Source organism: Benincasa hispida, chromosome 1 (assembly GCF_027475165.1).
Source record: "Benincasa hispida cultivar pf3 chromosome 1, pf3_genome.v1.1, whole genome shotgun sequence".
NCBI lineage: Eukaryota > Viridiplantae > Streptophyta > Magnoliopsida > Cucurbitales > Cucurbitaceae > Benincasa > Benincasa hispida.
In genome coordinates this window covers 83,823,805-83,841,711 of record NC_143478.1, presented here as the reverse complement: position 1 = coordinate 83,841,711, position 17,907 = coordinate 83,823,805, and the positions used below count along the sequence as shown (strand labels likewise).

General features: G+C 31.4%; 2 protein-coding genes across 2 annotated transcripts; one reads left to right on the top strand and one right to left on the bottom strand.

The window, feature by feature from the left end:
• Positions 1-2,812: 2,812 nt before the first annotated feature.
• On the top strand, positions 2,813-4,304 carry LOC120070290 (exopolygalacturonase-like). The gene is made up of 4 exons (XM_039022209.2): positions 2,813-2,978; positions 3,058-3,366; positions 3,450-3,965; positions 4,064-4,304. The coding sequence occupies exons 1-4, from the start codon at positions 2,820-2,822 to the stop codon at positions 4,289-4,291; spliced, it is 1,212 nt and encodes a 403-aa protein (XP_038878137.2). The 5' UTR covers positions 2,813-2,819; the 3' UTR covers positions 4,292-4,304.
• A 1,219-nt stretch (positions 4,305-5,523) lies between these two features.
• LOC120073804 (polyadenylate-binding protein-interacting protein 9-like) lies at positions 5,524-17,677 on the bottom strand. Its single transcript, XM_039026657.2, has 10 exons — positions 13,745-17,677; positions 11,485-11,601; positions 11,351-11,398; positions 9,525-9,597; positions 9,313-9,425; positions 9,148-9,207; positions 7,297-7,344; positions 7,143-7,211; positions 6,014-6,075; positions 5,524-5,929 (listed from the first exon to the last, which is right to left on the bottom strand). Exons 1-10 carry the CDS (start codon positions 14,006-14,008, stop codon positions 5,863-5,865), a joined length of 921 nt encoding a protein of 306 aa, XP_038882585.1. The 5' UTR covers positions 14,009-17,677; the 3' UTR covers positions 5,524-5,862.
• Between the last annotated feature and the right edge of the window lie 230 nt (positions 17,678-17,907).

The window sequence follows — 17,907 nt, the reverse complement described above, 5'->3', positions numbered from 1 at the left end:
CATATATAATTCATGAATTATGGGTATATTAGGACATAATTACCCAACGTAAAAAAAAATTTGAATTATTCTAATATGTCGTATACGTTGCAGTCATATCTCACTTGTTTGATACGATAACTCCCAAATAAATTCAATAATATAAGAGAAATATAATGTTCTTATCATGACTTACTTGATGTGATTTTAAATTAGATTGACTATTCAAAGACATGTCTCTTCTAGTTCCGTCCACTTGAAAATGTGTGAAAATGGCCTGAGATATTGTTCATCACCTCACAAACAAAAATGTAGCATTTGCTTGCAAAAGACAATCTCTTTGCTTGGTCTTTCACCTCAATCTTCGATGTATAGAAGAAGAGTTTCATTGTACCTTTAACTCTTCCATAAAACCTTTCATCTCTATCTAATTTCTTTTTTCTTGTGACAGTTCGATAATATTCTAATTTGTATGAGGTCTCGTAGAAAGAAACGCAATAGCATATTCAAACCTTGCAAAGTTGAAAATTTTGATAGAAAGACAATTTTACATACATGGAATTTCAGTTCTTAAAATTTACGATGGACAAATTATATCATAATTTTTAGAAGTTAATTTTCTTAATTTAAAACAAATTTATAGTGTTTACGATTTCTTTTTCTCTCCTTCCACACTTATGGAAAGAAAAATCTATACGATACAAAATTTAATTCTATGTCTACTAGATTTGTTAATTGTATAACACTTAGAATTAGTCTTAAACCTATATTTAGATACAAAATCAAAACTTTAACGACACATTATTTGAAGAACTTAATTTAGATATAAAATTGGAAAAATTTAAAGACCTATTATAAATTTTTGGAAAAATAATTCCTTTTTAATCTTTAAGTTTTGATTGGTATTGTTTTCATTTTTGGTCTTTTATGTTTCAGATATTGTAAAAGCATTGTGACCCAATAGAGTAAAACTACACCTAAAATAGATTGGGAATAATAATTATGTTGATGAAGAAGAAGAAGAAGAGAGAGAATAAACAAACGATGATTTTATGTTGAAAACTCCTAAATAAATTAGGGTAAAGACTAGGGGCAAGGATAAAAGAATTCGACTACATAAAATAGGAGTTACAAACTTTCTTTCTCATAGAAGAAAAACAAAGTCAAGAAACTCTCTCCATTTTGTCTCACACTTTGCTCACTTGAATTAAGATTTTGGGATGGTTAGACAATCATGGGTCTCCACGATATATTTATAGCCCAAAGAAACTTGACCATCAAGAACATCTAATGGCTTCAAATTCATCTTGATCAATGTGGAAGATCTAAGGGTCACAAATTGGCCTTGGACAATGTGTAAGATCTAATGGCCACAAATTAATCTTGAACAAAGTGTAAGATCAAATGACCCCAATTGTCTTCCAAGAAACTTCTTGAATAACAAGGAAACTTATTGGAGAATACATCAAATGTTACATTTTTACTTCTAAGTTTTGAAATTAGTTTTCATTTAGTCCATATGCTTCAAAATATTTAAACATTTTTATCCATAAGTTTTGAGTTTAATTTTCATTTGATCTCTAAGATTTATGTTTTGAATTTTTATTAGCACGCATTTCAAGGGATAATTAAGGACGGTAACACTCATTTGTTGTCCTTCAAATTAGTAGATACAAAACTAATATAAATGAATAAAAGTGAGCATTAGCCGAAAGAAACCTAGAAATCAAATTGAAACTCAATTTAATGGTAAAAAAATGCCACATTTTGAAACCCAAGCATAATAATAAAAATGTAATATTTTAACTTAAATACTAAATAGAAATTACACTCAAATGTAGAGAAAAAAAATATTTTTTTCTTAAAACTCTTTAAACTTCAAAACTCTTCAAACTTCAAGGATCTAATTGACATGATATCATCTTGTTGATAGCTCTTTGATGTACAAAATCTACCATATTTTGTAAGCTCTCCCTGTATATATTCTCTATTCTTTTTTTAAAAAAAATATTATTCTATTACGACTTTGGAGGAATGATAAAGGTGTTAAAGAGATTTCGATGCACATACTTACCCCTTATTTCTAGTAGCTTGTTAAAAGAAAAATAAAACCTTATAGTTTAACTTTTCTAATCATATATATACATATATTTTTGATGTAACGTTACAAGTAACCATTTCCATTAGAGTATATCGTGCAATTTGTCCAAAAAAAAAAAACCAATGTAAATGGTATAAAATCTTTCTTAATTATAGGAAATAATTTCGGCCGGGATTTATACCATCCCAATGATCTACTACGACAAAACTCACACAATTCCCATCTACACTGTCCATCCACACCGTCAGATTCTCTAATCCCTAGCGGTCCCTCTTCAATCCAAAGGTTCATGATCTTGATTACCATAAACCCTGCCTCACAGGATCATCACTGCCGAAATTTCCGAACCAAATCAATCAAACACAGAAACTGAAGCCCCTCTCCAAACTTCTTCCAAATTTACAAAATCATTTTCCAACTTTGGATAATGAAGGCAAGAAAAAAAAGGATAAAATCCTTCATTTTTCTTTCTTATTATGCGTTCTGTTATTATTAATTTTTTTTCTTTGGAACTTTTTTTATTGAAAAATACAGAACAAAAAACCAATTACCAAAAACAGTAAGAGGAAGGGGAAAAAAACTTGCCAAAAACAATTGTGTACAAACTTGGTAACAAAATATGAAAGTTGATTTCATTTTTTAACAACATTATTAATACAATCACTATCATATTGTATTTAAAAAGTCAAAGCCATCATGAAATCCCATTTCTGAACAAGAGAAGAAGAAGCAGAAGAAAATGGATTTGAAGAAATGTTGTGTTTTTAAGGTTTTTATGTTTGGTTTCTTCTTGTTTTCCATCAAAGAATTAGAAGCTCATAATCATGTTGGCAAACCCAAATTCTTCAATGTTGTCAACTATGGAGCTATCCCAGATGGCAAAACAGATAATTCTAAAGTAGACTCGTCATTTCGTTGATTATAAATCTTTAATTAGAATATTTTCGTTTGATAATTGTTTCGTTTTTTTTTTAAAGGCATTTTTAGAGGCATGGAATGATGCATGTGAATGGAAGGGGAGGGGAAGGGTATATGTCCCAAAAGGAACATTCAAATTGAGAGCAGTGCTTTTTTTGGGACCATGTGAAGGGCAAATGGCCTTTGTGATAAAGGGCATTCTAAAGGCTCCAACCGACATGTCGTCTCTTTATGCTGACAGTTGGATTAATTTTCGATATGTCGATCGGTTGACTGTTAGTGGAGGTGGTTCATTGGATGGTCAAGGAGCTACGGCTTGGCCAAGAAATGAGTGCAAAAAAAACCCTAATTGCCAATCTCTTCCCACGGTATTTTATTTATTTATTTTTTTAAAATTCCATGTATAAAAGCTTAAATAGTATTCATGAACTAATATCTATCTTTTACTCAGACAATGAAATTTGATTTTATTACAAATTCAAAAGTTCACAACTTGAGATCAATCAATAGCAAGAACAACCATTTCATGATCTTTGGATGTAGCAAGATGAGCATCACCAACATTCGTATCTCCACTCCTGGTGATAGCCCCAACACGGATGGAATAAAAATTGGAAACTCCGATCTCATCGATATCACAAACTCAATCATAGGCACGGGTGACGACTGCATTTCGATGTTGTCCGGAAGCAAGAATATCAACATATCAAACGTCATTTGCGGCCCGGGACATGGGATTAGCATTGGAAGCTTAGGGAAATATGAGAAAGAAGAGGATGTTATGGGGATCACAGTGAAGAATTGTAGTTTTAAGAACACAACTGATGGTGTGAGAATTAAAACATGGGCTACACCTTCAATTGGAAATGCTTACAACATTTACTATGAAGATATATTCATGGATGGAGTTGAAAACCCAATCATCATAGATCAACAATATTGCCCTGTTCCTCCATGCAATCAACATGTAGTAATCATTTATCTACATTGATGTTTTTTTTGTTACGATGTGAGTGACAGTTTTATACGATGATCGATAATTGTTTTTTATTTGTTGGAATATAGGAATCTTCAAGGGTGCAAATAAGCAATGTGACATTCAAAGACATATGGGGTAGTAGCAAATCAGCAAGTGCAGTGACATTGAGATGCAGCAAAAGCAGGCCATGCAAGAACATAGTGCTTGACAATATTAATCTCACAAGCTATCCAAATGTAGGACAACTTTTTTCTTCTTGCTTTCATGCTCATGGCTTCTCTTATGGCAATCAAAACCCTTATCCTTGCTTGTAAAACCCTTCACATAATTCATTTTACTTTCTTTTTATTATCTTTTTCTTCACCTTGTTCCCATGTTAATTTGTTAGAGAAACAACTAGAAATTTTGAATATGTGGTAGAGGATGCAAAATATGACAACTAATTAAGGGAATTTTCAAAAATAGAATAATAAGGGAAACTATTTATATAAAATAGTGCTAGGTCTTTGTAATGATTTTCAAAAAAGATTTCCATTGGTTAAAAGATAATGTATGTTTTTAACTTAATCTATAAGAATGACTAGATTTTCTTTGCAATAATGAAGAATATTTAAACTTTTATTTTAATAGTAAACATCTCCCAACTATACGTTCAGATTGACATATTTATAAATCTGTTTCTTTACTTTTGTCCAAATTTTCAATTTGTATCTTAATCATTACCTTTGAATTTCCTCATTTTGCTTTTGAACTATTTAAGGCATTATTGTCTTGATTATTTTCATCAACTCTTATATTATATTTAACGATATAATCTTAAGTCAATGTGTGTGATATTTCATGGAAATTTTATTTTTCAAGATCAAAACATAATTTAAGAATAACTCAATTGGCGTTGAACATTTATAATTCCCTTTATTAAAAAAAAAAAAAAAATTGACTCCACATTCTTATTTACTATATAATATTATTTTGAAAGAGAAGTCAAATCCTTTTAGTATATAAAAGACCCACCTTGGATTTCATAGACAATCAAAACCAAATCTAATATATATATATTACAAAAAGTAGAGTATAAAAATTTAAGACTTCAAAAAGAAACGAATAGCTATGCTCATTTTGCTTAAAGCTACAATTCCAATTTTACAAATACCCTTCTAAATGTGTTATTGCTTCGAAACTCACCCTGCAATTAAAACTTAAGAAAAAGAGAAGAGAAGAGATGAAAAAACTTGAAAATCTTAAGCACAGATTCTATATTTAATAATAATAATAATAATTTTTTTAAAAAAAAAAAAAAAAAAAACCATGAATAGCAGAAATAAAATGTACAGTTTAAACCTGATAAACCTCAAAAAGCACATCAAACACCAATTAACTCCAGACCTAACTAGTGTCAGAATTATTGAGTCTCCCCTTGCAGAAACGGCATGATTTCTTTCATTTTTTTAACTCTTTAAATTCTATTTCCAAAATAGACCCCTTTTGAAGAAAAAAGGAGCAAGCAGCATAACGGTAAAATAATGGGATGAAAGTAAGCATAATATGGTAAAAACTCCAACAACTCTGTAGATTAACAAAACATTAACTAGTGATTGAAGAAAAACCTAAGGCCTTAGCTCTCAGTGAGGGGAAGGGAAATAAATGTCAAAGATTGAAACTCAGTCAAATGAACTTCAATTGAAGAAGAGTTATGAACAAGTTCAGCCACATAAGCTATAGCCAACTTTTGTGACAAAAAAGTTTCACCAACGCTTCAACAATTCACAAGTTTGTCTGAATTTCATTGTCCAACCAACTACTGTAATGAAAGTTTCACCAACACATGGGACAATTCATACATTGTCTGAAATTTCATCCACCCATATTGGAGAGAGTTTGCTTTTCAAGATGGCTTCATGCTTCCTGGGCGAGTAACTCGGGGCCTAACAGGTGTCTTAGATGGACTTACCCTACAAATTTTCATAAAATGAAACAATGTAAATAAACCAATGCATGAATCAATATTTGAGAACAGTGAGAACTTGACACCATACCTGATTGGCTGAGCACCCAAGATCATTCCACTACAATTGAGTGCTTGAAGAGCAGTCTCTGCCTGCTCACAGAAACAAACAGAACTATTTTTACAAAAATGGAAATAAATGCACCCAAGTATCTTACAAAGCTAGGCAAGTCATCAGGGACAAAGACAAACGCTTATAACTCGTCAATGCAATGTAATGTAAATAGTGAAATGATGGTTTGTCATTCACGTCAGATAGTATGTGTGCATACAAACATCAAACAAACAGACTGATCTCAACAAAGAACCAATTTATGTTATCTTCTAATAAGCTTTCATATCTGATTCTTTGTGATATCGGCATATACACACATCAGAAGGCCCAGTCTACAAATTGTGTAGGGCTGACTCCACTTATGCTTAAGAACATTAACTTGAATGAGAATATGATTTTAGTAACTTAAAAATGTGAGAGTTCACTGGTCTAAGAAATGCAAACGAATTAAGAATGTATCATCAAAAAACATCACAATGTTCAGAGATTTATACTGGTCTTCTTTATCATTACAAACTAGCATAAAGACGAACAAAAAATCAACTTTTATTTCATTTTGAATAAAGGAAAAGCAGAAACACAAAAGATATGTGGCTTCACATAGAGGAAGCAATTCAGAGGACATTACAATGAAATGATAGGACAAAATCACTTTGCTGAATAGAGCTGTTCTTAATCGAGTTTTAGAATAGTACTTAGATTGGTTGTAGCACAAAATCTTTTACTGATGTTTCTTTTCTTCACGATTGAGTCTTATTTGATGTTAAAATTACAGGGATATTGAATGAACAGGGAAAACCCAAGAGAATCATAATTTTGTTAAGATAGATATACCAATTTAAACAGATACATATTGAAAAAGACAGAATTATCTGGAGGTGCACCGAAAAATTTCAGCTTTGACTAAATATTTCAAGATAAAAATGAATATATAAAACCTCGGCTATGTGAAAGGAAAAATGTATAGAAACCTGTTCCGTAGGAAGGCAAAATTGGCTATGTGAGATACGACAGCATGAATTAGAAAGAGCTAGATAAAATCTGTTGCAACTAATCATTATATCTTAAACATATGATTAACTTCGTGCAATGAGAAAAAGCTTACCAGAGCAAATTCAACAAAAGCTATACGAGTCGAATGCAACTGATCACCCAACAACCTCAAACGAGTTACCTAAATTCATAGGAAAGATTTTATTGTCAAAATACTGAGTTAAAAACAGAAAAAATATGACATCAGCTTATAAGTTATATCTTACCTCACCACAAGAAGTTTCAAAGAAACTCTTAACTTCAGCCTGAGATACCTATAAACAAAAAATAAAACAAATTTAATTTAAAATATTTTAAAACCCAGATATCCATACAATTCGAAAGGAAAGCATCTCTCTCTTTTGAAAACTAATTTTCTCCACTACACAGCATATACATATTACTCAAGGCAGCCTATTCGCTAAATGGTGCAGTTGGAACGTAAACAACAAGGGCACAAGTCCGAGCTGGTCATCAAATTCATTGGACAATATCCCATTATTCATAATAGAGAACTGCATCAGCCCAACATTTTTACAGATTTCTTCCTCATGTTTCTAATGCACAATATTCATCTGAAATGCAATGATGGAATACAGAGATCGCTAATAGGGAGTCAAATGGACCGTGTGTGCAAAATAGGAAACTGTAGACCTCAGATTGAAATTGAAGGAGATCAAATGAGGAGTATGGATGCCAAGAAGCATAGTACATGGTATAAAAATTGGAAACATTGTGCCATTGTCCCATCAGATTAAGTATGTTTTATGTAATTGCATAATGTAAGACTTTGTTTTTGTCAATTTTCTCCACAACCACGTTTACTTCTAATCAAAGATAATAATATTTTTTGACAAAAGAGTAAATAGGGAAGAAAATAACGACATAAAAGTAAAACAACGCTAAGAGACCATGTCGCATCTTTCCTCTGAAAAAATTAATTTGCATTCTTGACTTTTTCCAGGAAACAATCAGTAGTAGAATTTTTTAAATTAGAGAAATCCAGGGAAGCAAATCTCCAGTACCAAAGCAGAGATATGAATAAAAAGCAACAGACTTGATCTTTTTAAATGTATATAACAAACAATGTTTCACTGAATTAATTATCATATGCACAAGGCTTGTACGCATCAGTTGCAACAATCCATGGCAGGAAGAATTGATTAAAGAACAAAGATCTCAACTTATGGGGATCCATGTAAGCTCTGGGTCCTTTCTTTTTCACTAATTGTGCTGAATTTCTAAAAGTAATAGACTATTTTTAAAAAGTACAAGCAGATGAAGCATGTGCCTGACATGTTATAAACAGAATGAAACCAAACATTTACAGTGTCTAGTTCTAAAAACTAGACACAATTAACAAAGATGGATAAAATACCAGCAGAAGGACAAGGGGTGATGTTTAAGATATGTGGTTAAACAGCCAAAAGATTATGACTTTAAAGTTGAAGGATGGTTTAGGTGAAGTTAACATATCTATCTATTAAAATAAAATGTGTTTTCTTCACAAACAGTAAATAAAAGGGGAAAAAAAAAAGGAAGGAAAGGGGACTGATATTTAAAGGAGAAGGAGAAAAGTGGAAACATTTTTCTAGACTACATTTTTTCTACTTTGGTGAACAAACTTAACTCCCTTGACGTGCTGCAGAAGAATTTCTAAATTCTCTCCTTCATCCTATTTGATACATTTTGTGTAAGAATAAGAAAGCTGAGAAACGCCAAAGCCACCTTTTCGATCATCGTAGTGCGTCAAAATATGAGAGATTTCAGAAGTTCGGTTTTTATTAGGCTGAGCCATGGACTAGTTAGAATTTATTCAGGAAATTCTTTGTCGCACATGTTTTTAAAGGGAAAACTAAGCTATTGTGGAAAAACACAGTTGAGGTTGGCTTTTGGAAGCTAAGGAGCCCAATGGGAGAGCTATTAAGTTTCTATAGTGGGAAATACAAAGGATAAAAATGAAGTGAAAAAAGTATTATTTCCTTTTCTTCAATGTCACATTGTTCTCTTCCATTTCAAACACATCAAGATTCACACTAATCATGTTCATATGATCCTACTGAAGAAAGCAATAATACCTTCTTATCAATATTTGTGCAGTAGATAGTCCTTGTACACATATCCCATTCATCATTTGACTGTGATAAACGTAAAAGAACAAAAGATCAAATCAGGTTACAAAAGAACCTTTGTGGGGAGTATATAAATGTATCCATATAGACAGAGATAAGGAAACACCATACCTTGGGGAGAAAGGTAGGATTCACAGGAAGAATGGCAGTCTTTGAAGGTAATACCTTAACTGGATAAGACCCAACCACCGTCCCACTGAGGCCTATGGCTGCTCTAGCACTATCTGTTGCCAAAACATTCCAGGTGGCATGTAAGATCAACTTATATACTTCTTTTCAGAAAAATGCTGGGAAAGAACTTCAAGGAGCAAAGATTAACTTACGCTCATTAGCGAACTCCACAAAAGCAAAACGAAGAACTGAATGGGGGTCGCCGCATATTCGGCAATCATTAACCTTCAACAATATAAAATTTACACATAAACAATGACTTCGATTAAGTTTCACAGGCAGAAAGACAATCTAAAGAATGTTCAACAATCTAAACCAAATCACCTCCTCATTCAAGCACAATAAAACCATATTTTCATCTAAATGAAACATGGTTTGGTACAACTTTGTATCTCTAGCCATAAAAGCATGGTCTTTATTTATACACACAAGGACATGCCATACACATCGATAAACAATGCAAAGGTGGATGCTGTATTTATCTAAGAAAAAAGAGCGATCTTTACATTAACCACACAGCCTATGGAAAGGGAATAACTAGGTTTCCGTATCATTGTGTGCAGTAATTGTTATCCATTATACTCATAGTGAAATTGACATGGGCTCATGCTAGCATCTTTTCTTCCCCCATCCGCTATTTAGACATCCTTCAGTGCATGGCTAACAAAAAAAAATGTGCATAGTTTAAATTCTCACTTCTTAAATCTTAAAATTTAAATGAACTGGTGGAAACAAGGAGCATCACTTGTTTTATTTGACTGAAACTTAAATACTTATTAATAAAGCATTTCCCCAGTTGAAATGACAACCAATCCTTGTATTTTCATAAACAACAAAAATTTCTAGATATTTTCCGTGAAAGTGGACTCTAATTTCACATGCGTGGTAGGACATTGAGCTCACATTTAATAATCCTCTTTTCATTATACTTCCAACATGTAAAAGTCATAATTTCTGTGAAAGTGCACATGTGTATCTTCTTTTGAACACCAAAAAATGAAACGGGTCTACCATTAGAAGTATCCACCAGACTGCTTGAACTCCCCTAATGTGGTGAGATGCTACCAAAATAGTTTGATAATTGTGTGCCCAAATAGCGTTCAAGATAATTTTGTTCTCAACATCCTGAAACCTTAAATGTACACTATTTCCAGAAAAGAAAGGAATAATCATGATATCATGTGAAGACATGCACCTACTTCAGAAAAATAGCTCATATCACCCAATGGCCAATATAAAACAAACCAAACCCTGTCTTTTCATTAATAAGATTACCAATAAGAGGATATCTACCGAAAATGTTAGTTGAAAGCCAAAACCTAGTCCTGTAACAACCCACCTTGACATCACCCTTTAACAACATCAATCAATAACATCCACTTAGACATCTCTTATCCCCCACAAAATGACAGTACCCATATCTCCATTGGACCTTAGTAATGTTTGGTTTGCAAGAATGAGAATAGGCATAGGAATGCGAAAGATCTTCAACTGAAAGAGGGAGGACCGAGAAGAACTGAAAAATAAATCCACTGGGAATAAGAATCTCGTAGATAGGCCCATCTAGATCAATATAGTTAGCCAATATATATATATATATATATATATAAAAAAAAAGTTAGCTGAACTGATTTGCTTCAGTGGTGATGGGGCATAACAACACCAATGCATTGAATATTAAGTAACAAATTGGTCGATTTCTTACTTCCCTCTTCCTTTTATTGTAATGTTTTTCCATTTTCATTAATGATAACTGACTTCTATCATTTAAAAAATAAAAATAATAATAAATTTTAAAAAAAATCCTTGTTCCTTTTCATGTGTGTATTATTATTGTTTGTGACAGGGAGAGGGGGAAGGTATAGGAAATTTCTAGGTGAACCATAGTTCATGCTCGTCAAAATACACAGAAAACATATCTTTTCCAAAAAAATGTGAGGTGAAATAATTTCTTAGAATAGAGACTGAGTATACTTACATAACCACAAAACTCCCTGAATACCTTGGCAAGCTCCTCTTCAGAGACCTAGATTTTAGAAACAAGCCTCTCGTTCAAAAATAATCTTGATGTATTATAATAAGAGTCCAAGCTTGTAAAGATATGATACTCACATCCTTATCAATATCAGAGACATAAACGGTCCTCCTTATACTTTCCTCTTGTTGTGCTCTGACAGATCTATTATTATTCAGTCTTCTTCTCCCCTGGTTATTAAAGTCAGGCCTTCTCTGAAAGAGACCGATAAAGAGGGGAGTGTTAACATATAGCATAGAAAAAGTTTAATACCATTCAATTGCAATCATGGTGATTGATTCTTTTTATTTTTTCTTTCCGTCAATTGCATGCAATTGCTATATCTGTGATTCTAGAAATCAAAAGATACGAAATTTTATCCAGTGACAAGATTTTATAAACGCATCTCAACTTTGTGTGGCAGATAAAAACAATTAAGATGCAACACTATATCTAAAGGAGGAAAAGAGAGTGCTACAAGATACAAAAGGAATATTTTATTTTACTACATGCTATCATGTGTCTGTTCATATGTTCTGTATGGCTATATCTTTTGCATTTAACCTCAAGCATGTTAATGGCACTCATATTATAGTTTCAACACAGTCAACAAGTTACAGGAGTTACAAAAATGAACTGTTCTACTTCTTCTTCTTCTTCTTGAAAAGGGAATGAGACCTTTCATTGGTATGATGAAAAGAATCTAACACTCAAAATATAGTAATGTAGAAACTGAAAAAAAAAAGTTTTAACTAAAGGATACAAACTAAATTAGACAAAGAAAATTAAAGCATTCCAATTCTAACAAATGTCTTGAATATAATAATAAGAAAAATCCTTTGAGCGAGAACACCAAGCCACAATTTATCAACAAGCCACAATTTAGACAAGCATGCTCACACTATTTTGGTGCTTACAATTAATAAGGTTAAAAAAAAATTAACAATAAATAATATCAGGATAGAAAGATTGGTGGTTCTGCTCCATTCTTCAAATATTGGTAACAATTATAGAATTGGACAGTGGAGACTAGATTGTCAAACTAATCTCAGTAACTTACATTGCACAAGATGGGCTAATCCTTGTTCAAGGTGCCAAGCACAAACCTTAAGTGAAGATTATCAGTCTTAACTATTAAGAGCCTAATACAAGACGCAATATGAAACAGGGGGTAAGCATCTAATGTAGAGATAAGAACTTAAGGCCACAAATGGGAACATCTTCAATAATTATTATGCACCAATTTCATTTAATTCATGTGTAAAAAAAAATCTCATTGTTTTAGCAAATTAGAAAGGAAATGCTCTTTATTTTAAGACATGAACAGAGTGGATCAGTGACAAACAGAAAATAACATATGTAAATGGATCTCTTGATTATATTCTTCAGAAATTAGGTGAAAAGAAGTAAAAATCATCATATCATCTACAATAATAAAAGACTTGCAGCAACCTAAACAGAAAATGCCAGTTATTACTTCACCAAACAGATCAGAGGTGATTTACAAGATAATCGGAAGGTGGATACAAAAACTTTTTCAATTGAACGACATTCTCCAAAATAGCATTAGAAATGGGAATGTAGGGGAGAATTTGACAAATCATAACAAAAACGGCCAATGTGATAAAAAGACCCAAACCCATAAAATTCTCACAAGGGGTTCTGGACTGAGCTCAGTTGTAATTTGAAGATTATAGAATTCAATGATATGATATTATTACTCAAAATTGCAGTAAAATTCACTTGTTATGGGAAATAACCAATACACAAGGACTGTTAAAATAACTTCAGTGTCAGGGATAGTAAGTAATATTAATAGCATCTAAACAATTCCAGGAACTCACTTTGGAAAAATTCCCATCAGAGGTACCAGTGATGCAGACACCCCAGAGTAAATTTCGTTGTATTAAACATATACACATTAACTTGAAATCAATGAGTCAGAACAAACAGTTCAAGATCAAACAAAAAGTATAACCGAATTCATTTTTGGGAATTAAATTATGAATTAAATGTAGACATCGTCAACAAATTGCAGTGTCAAGGGCATTAAATAATACTAATAGCACACTGATCATTTCCAAGAATTCACTTTTGAAATATTCCCACAATAGTACCACTGGTTCAGACACCCCAGAGTAAATTTCATCACATTAAACATAAACACATTAACTCGGAATCAATCAATACGAACAGACAATCCCAGATCATACACAAAGTCTAATTCAATTAAATTCCAACACTTAAAATATGGATTGAATTTCGACAACCCAAATCTAAATAAGAACAGCGAAAGCAGATCAGATTACAGAATTAAAAGTGGGTGAGAAAAAGGGAAAAAAAAAAAAAAAGGAATACCCTGCGATTATTATCACTGTGCAACAGTTGATCGGCGACCTGAAAGTTCTTGGCGAACGATCGATTATTATTTTGATAATAAAAATGAAAATCTTGGCGATCATGATGAGAGTAAGAGGAAGGAAAAAACTCCTTGGCCAAAGGGTTCAAATTGCTGAACATTTCAGCAAGCTTATGAGCATCAAATTCTGATTTGGTATTCATGGTGGGATCAAAATTCTTGGCAGCCGCTGCCTCACTGGAATCCTCAGCAACCGCGGCCATAGAATCAAAACCCAGGTGACAAAAAACAGAATTGGAAAAAAAAATAATATATTTATATTAAAAAAGTGTATATATGGTATGTATAATATACAAAAGAGAAAAGAGTGAATTAGCAAAGGAAATTAAACTGGAGAAAAAAGGGTGTGTGAGTCCATGTGAAAATTCCCAGCAGTCGGACAAACTGGAATTGGGATTAAGAAGGGAGTCATTTAAGAGAAGAATTGAAGAGACCCCATTTGAGAGAGGCCAGAAATGGGAAGAGAGAAAGTGGAATTAGGGTTCTTGAGGGAATTGATCAGAGAGAGAGAAAGGGAGAGAGAGAGAGAGAGAGAGAGAGAGAGAGAGAGGAATTGGGAATTTGGGTTTGGGTTTGGGTTTGGCCTACTAATACCAAACTCTCATCTCATGGGGTTTATTCCTCACACAGACGAAAAAGAGAGAGTGCGCCTTAAAGTGAGTGAAGATTGTGGGGACGTTTTTTCAGAATAGAAAATCGACAAATAAAAGAAACGTAAATGATGACGTACCCATTTCTTTTTCGTCCGTTACTAACAAAATTTATATAATATATTTATAATATATCATATAAAAAACAACAACAAATTTTCATCTTTGGAGTTGACTTGTTATCTTATCACCTCACAACGGAGATAGTTTTTTTTTTAAATAACAATAAGTCAAGTCGGTGTATCAAATCTCTAACTTTGATGTAGATAATATAAATACGATGTGAGTTAAACTATGTTTTTTAAAATTAGGGATTGTAATAACACCCAAATCTAAAATGTTGATGCTAAGCAAAATATCAAGGTCTTAGTCTTACGACAATGTCGATATATACATTGATAAAATGTTGATGTTGATAAATATTTCTAAAAAAATTAGAAAATGAAAAGCAATTGGATTAAAATATTATTTTGGTATTTATAACTTAAAGATGGTTCAATTTTCAATTTATATCCTTTCAATAAAATCTAAAATTTAGACCGAAAAGTTCATTTTTATCGAAATTAGTTAAATAATAATAATAATTTTCATAAAAAAAACACAATTTATTTCTAGGGTTATTGTATACATGTTAATAGATAATAAGGTGGTTTTGAAAAAATTGATAACAAACTAGTAGTATAGATTAAATTTTAAGATTTATTGAAAGTACAGTAAATAGGATTTGACAAGTTTCAAAGTGTGAACCAAAATTGTATTTCAACTGAAAAATTATTTAAATTAAAATAACTTTTTTTACTTTCTTAAATAAGTTAAAATGTCTCATATTTATATGGGTTGTTTTCAAATATAGAAAAACGAACCAAAATATTTACAAATGTAACAAAATTTCACTTTTTATTTGTAATAGATCACTATAGACTACTACTATCTTTGCCTATCATAACACAGATAGATACATATAGTATATCGTAGATAAACATTGATATTTTTTTTATTGTTTGTAAATATTTTTAGTAGTTTTATCACTTAAAATCATCTTTTTGTTTACATTATATATTCACCTCAATAGAACATTTTTTTAGTTTTTTACTTATGCTTCAATAATTTTTTTTTATCAATTCACTTCAATATCGATGTCGAACTTATAAATACGTAAAAACTTATAAATACGTAAAAATGTGATAGGTCTGATAAATATGATATAATAATTCAAGGTCCTTAATTTCCTCATAAAATTACCCCCATGCATGAGAGTTGAGAAGCTAATTTAGCAGCATTGTCATTTCCACTGAATTTGGACGAGGTTTTGCTACAATACAAAATGTATTTATTGTATGCTTTAAGAGCAGATTCTCTACCTTTCTTTCAGCTGTGTTTTGGTTTTCTATTTTAGATATATATATATATATATATATCGATTTTTCTTTTTCTTTTTTTTTTAAGTTAAATGACTATCTAGTTTATTCTCTAAACTTCGAGAGTTTATCTAAGATAGATTCTTAATTTATAATAAATTTGAATAGATAGTATACTTTAAAATTTGAATCAAATAGAATCAAAATGTTCACCGATATGTTAGATACAAAATTGAAATGTGTTAAGGTCCTATATATATATATATAGTCAATTTTAAAAAATGATAAATAAGTCAATAATTTGTAAACTTAAAAATTCAAATGTGTAATAAACAATTTTAATATTCAAAGACCTATTAGATACAAAATTAAAAGTTTAGGATTTTATTAGACATTCTCTAAAATTCAAAGATCTATTAGATACAACGTTAAAAATTCAAGAACTAACTTTGTAATTTTACTCTTTTTTTTGTGTGTGTCTATTATGTAACGTATGAATAAGGGACAATTGCAAATATAAATATCGGATCAAAGTAGTTGTCCCTAAATATTGTCTTTGATGAGAAAAGAATTGTATTGAAAAAGTTGTTAAATTTTCAAAATTATATTAAATAAACATAAAGATTACAAAACGTAAAAGTTGCCCCCCCTCCTTGTGGAACTTTCTGTATCAAAAAGTTGGTCGTAGCGAGTTTATGAGTTTGGACATTTTAACAAAATGATACTAATGGCTAGTTTGGTTATTTTTTAAAAGATTTAAAATTATAATTAATATATTTTAGTATAATAATTGTGGAGATGAGAGACTACCATTGACCTAAGCTCATATTAAAAATTTTATAATGGATATTTAAAAGTATATGTGTTGACACTAAATTTTAGATAGGGAAGATGCATCTAGCCTTCACGTAACAACAACGATAAATTTATGATTTGGAGAAGAATGTGACCTAGAAAATTAAAGATCTAGACACTGGTGTTTGCCACACAGACTCCGATGCTTAAATCAGAAAGTGTAATTGTGTAGCAAGTAGAGATTGAATATTAGAATTGATTTACTTTCTCGGGAGTCATGAAGATGTATTTATAAGGAAATTTTGACATGGGACCTTTTTTCAAATCATATTAAGTTAACTCGCGAGCCAAATGAGCCAAGGAGGCTCGGCCTTGATCTCATCCTTGAGCTTGGTTTAGGCTTTTAACACAAATTATCAGCTTCTTAAGGCCCAAATACTACTATGCTCCATTCACCAAACGGAGAGGGGCGTCCTTGGCTTAGGAGATTGGTTTGAGTTTTTGACCCAAATTATCTTCTTCTCAAGGCCTAAATAGGCCATATTAGGTTCCATTCACCAAACGAAGAGGATCGATCTCGACCTTATCCTTGGGCGAGGAGGTTGGTTTGAACTTTTGACCTAAACTATCTTCTTCTCAAGGCCTAAACAAGGCATAGTACACTGCATTCACCAAACAAAGAGGGTCGACCTTACCCTCATCCTTGATCGAGGCCAAGGCCGACTGAGTTATTTTGGCTTAAAGCCAAATTAGCCATTTTTCTTAACCTCATTTCATCTTCTTGGCTTAATTATTTGTCTGTTTACTATCATTTTCTTGACCTGATAGTTTCCTCTTGTTTGTTATGTCATTTTTACTTTCTAGCCCACAAATCACACATAGTTTTTATTTTATTCTTAAAATTTATGGTTATTGATAAATAAAGGGGAAGTGTAGAATCTGAATAATTTTTTTTTCGTTTGTAAAAATTTAAAAATATTTTAAGAAATTTAAAGAGAGTATGTTGACTTTAAAGTCAAAGATTTGATTTTTACCCTTCCTATGTTATAAAAAAAAAAAAAAAAAAAAAAACAAACAAATGAAGAGAATATAAAAATGTATATATTATATGTATAAATTTACCTTCATTTATAAATATTTCATACAATTTTTAAATGTTTTGGAATATATCAAAAGTTACACAAAATTTAAATTTTTTGTAAAAAATTGCGCACATGATCGTTTATTGATAAATGAATGGAATATGAAAAAGGTATAGAATATGAATAGTTCTATCTTTTTTTAAAAAAGAAAAAAATT